General features: G+C 45.2%; 1 protein-coding gene across 1 annotated transcript; it reads left to right on the forward strand.

The window, feature by feature from the left end:
- The first annotated feature begins 531 nt into the window (after nt 1-531).
- On the forward strand, nt 532-1479 carry LOC125410819 (olfactory receptor 2A12-like). The gene has a single exon (XM_048450562.3). The coding sequence runs from the start codon at nt 532-534 to the stop codon at nt 1477-1479; it is 948 nt and encodes a 315-aa protein (XP_048306519.3).

A 1479-nucleotide genomic window follows, 5' to 3' on the forward strand; every position in this document is an offset into this window, starting at 1 on the left:
GTGGGGATCCTATGTCTCTGCATTTCTAGAGCTGGAATGAGAGTGTGAGACTGCATATGGCATGGCATGTGTTACATGGCATTTCCAGGAGTTAAATGAGGATATTTAGATATACATCATAATCCAGAGGCAAAAGAGTCATGGGCCTCATTTGGCTGAGGAAGATATTAATGCATTGGGAGGTTCAGTAACTTGAGAAGAGTGCACAGAAACTGAACAGTGCTCAGAACCCACAACCTGGCCTCTCTTTTTTAAATTAAAAGCTATTGTTTTTTATTTTATGTGTGTGGTTACTGGTGTACACACATGTTTGTGTACCACGTGCATGTCTTGCCTGTGAAGGCCAGAGGATGGAATCAGATCCCTTAGAACTAAAGTCACACAACTCTGAGATGTCTGGTCCCCTTCAACAGCAGTCAGTGCTCTTAACCGCTGAGCCATGTTTCCAGCATATATCTCCTCTGGCAGCCTGTGTAGCTGGCATGTGACAGGTGACACATAGATGAATGTGATTCTCTTACAGGCTCCATCATGTGGATTATTCCAGAGCAGAACCAAAGCTGGGTTTCAGAGTTTATCTTACTTGGCTTCTCCAGTGATCCCACAACTAACAGCATCCTCTTCACTGTGTTCCTTCTCATCTACCTGAGCTCATTCATGGGCAATGGACTCATAATCCTGCTGATCTGTCTAGACACACATCTGCACACTCCCATGTACTTCTTCCTCTGTTTACTTGCCATGTTGGATATGGGCTATGTCAGCACCACGATGCCCCAGATGTTGGTGAATCTTCTTGATCACTCTCAGACCATCTCCTTTGCTGGCTGCTGGATGCAGATGTATGTGTTTGGTGCCCTTGGTATAACTGAGAGTTCCTTGTTTGTTGTCATGGCTTATGACAGATATGTGGCCATTTGCTACCCACTGCATTATACTGTCATCCTCAGATGGGGACTGTGCATACGGCTGGCAGCTGGGTCTTTGGTTTGTGGTTTCCTCTCTTCTTTGTTACATACTTTCGTCACCATGCGTCTGCCATATTGTGGACCCAACAAGGTCAACCACTATTTCTGTGAAGGTCCTTCAGTGCGTAGCCTGGCATGCATGGATACCCATCTCATTGAGATGGTGGATCTAATCTTGAGTGTTTTTGTGATTGTTACACCAATTTCCCTCATAGTGGCCTCCTATATTTATATTGCCATGGCGATTATGAAGATCAAGTCCGGCCAAGCTCGTTTCAAGGCCTTCTCTACCTGTGCCTCACACCTGACTGTGGTCACACTCTTCTATGGTCCAGCTTCTTATATCTACATGAGACCCAATTCCAACTACTCCCCTGAACAAGACAAGCAGATTTCACTCTTTTATAATACCTTCACTGCCTTACTTAACCCCGTGGTCTACAGTCTGAGAAACAAAGACATCAAGAGGGCATTTCTCAAGGTGATGGCGAATGGTAGGATGGACTTGTGA

The sequence above is a fragment of the Myodes glareolus genome, chromosome 3, assembly GCF_982192425.1.
Source record: "Myodes glareolus chromosome 3, mMyoGla1.1, whole genome shotgun sequence".
NCBI classification, from domain to species: domain Eukaryota; kingdom Metazoa; phylum Chordata; class Mammalia; order Rodentia; family Cricetidae; genus Myodes; species Myodes glareolus.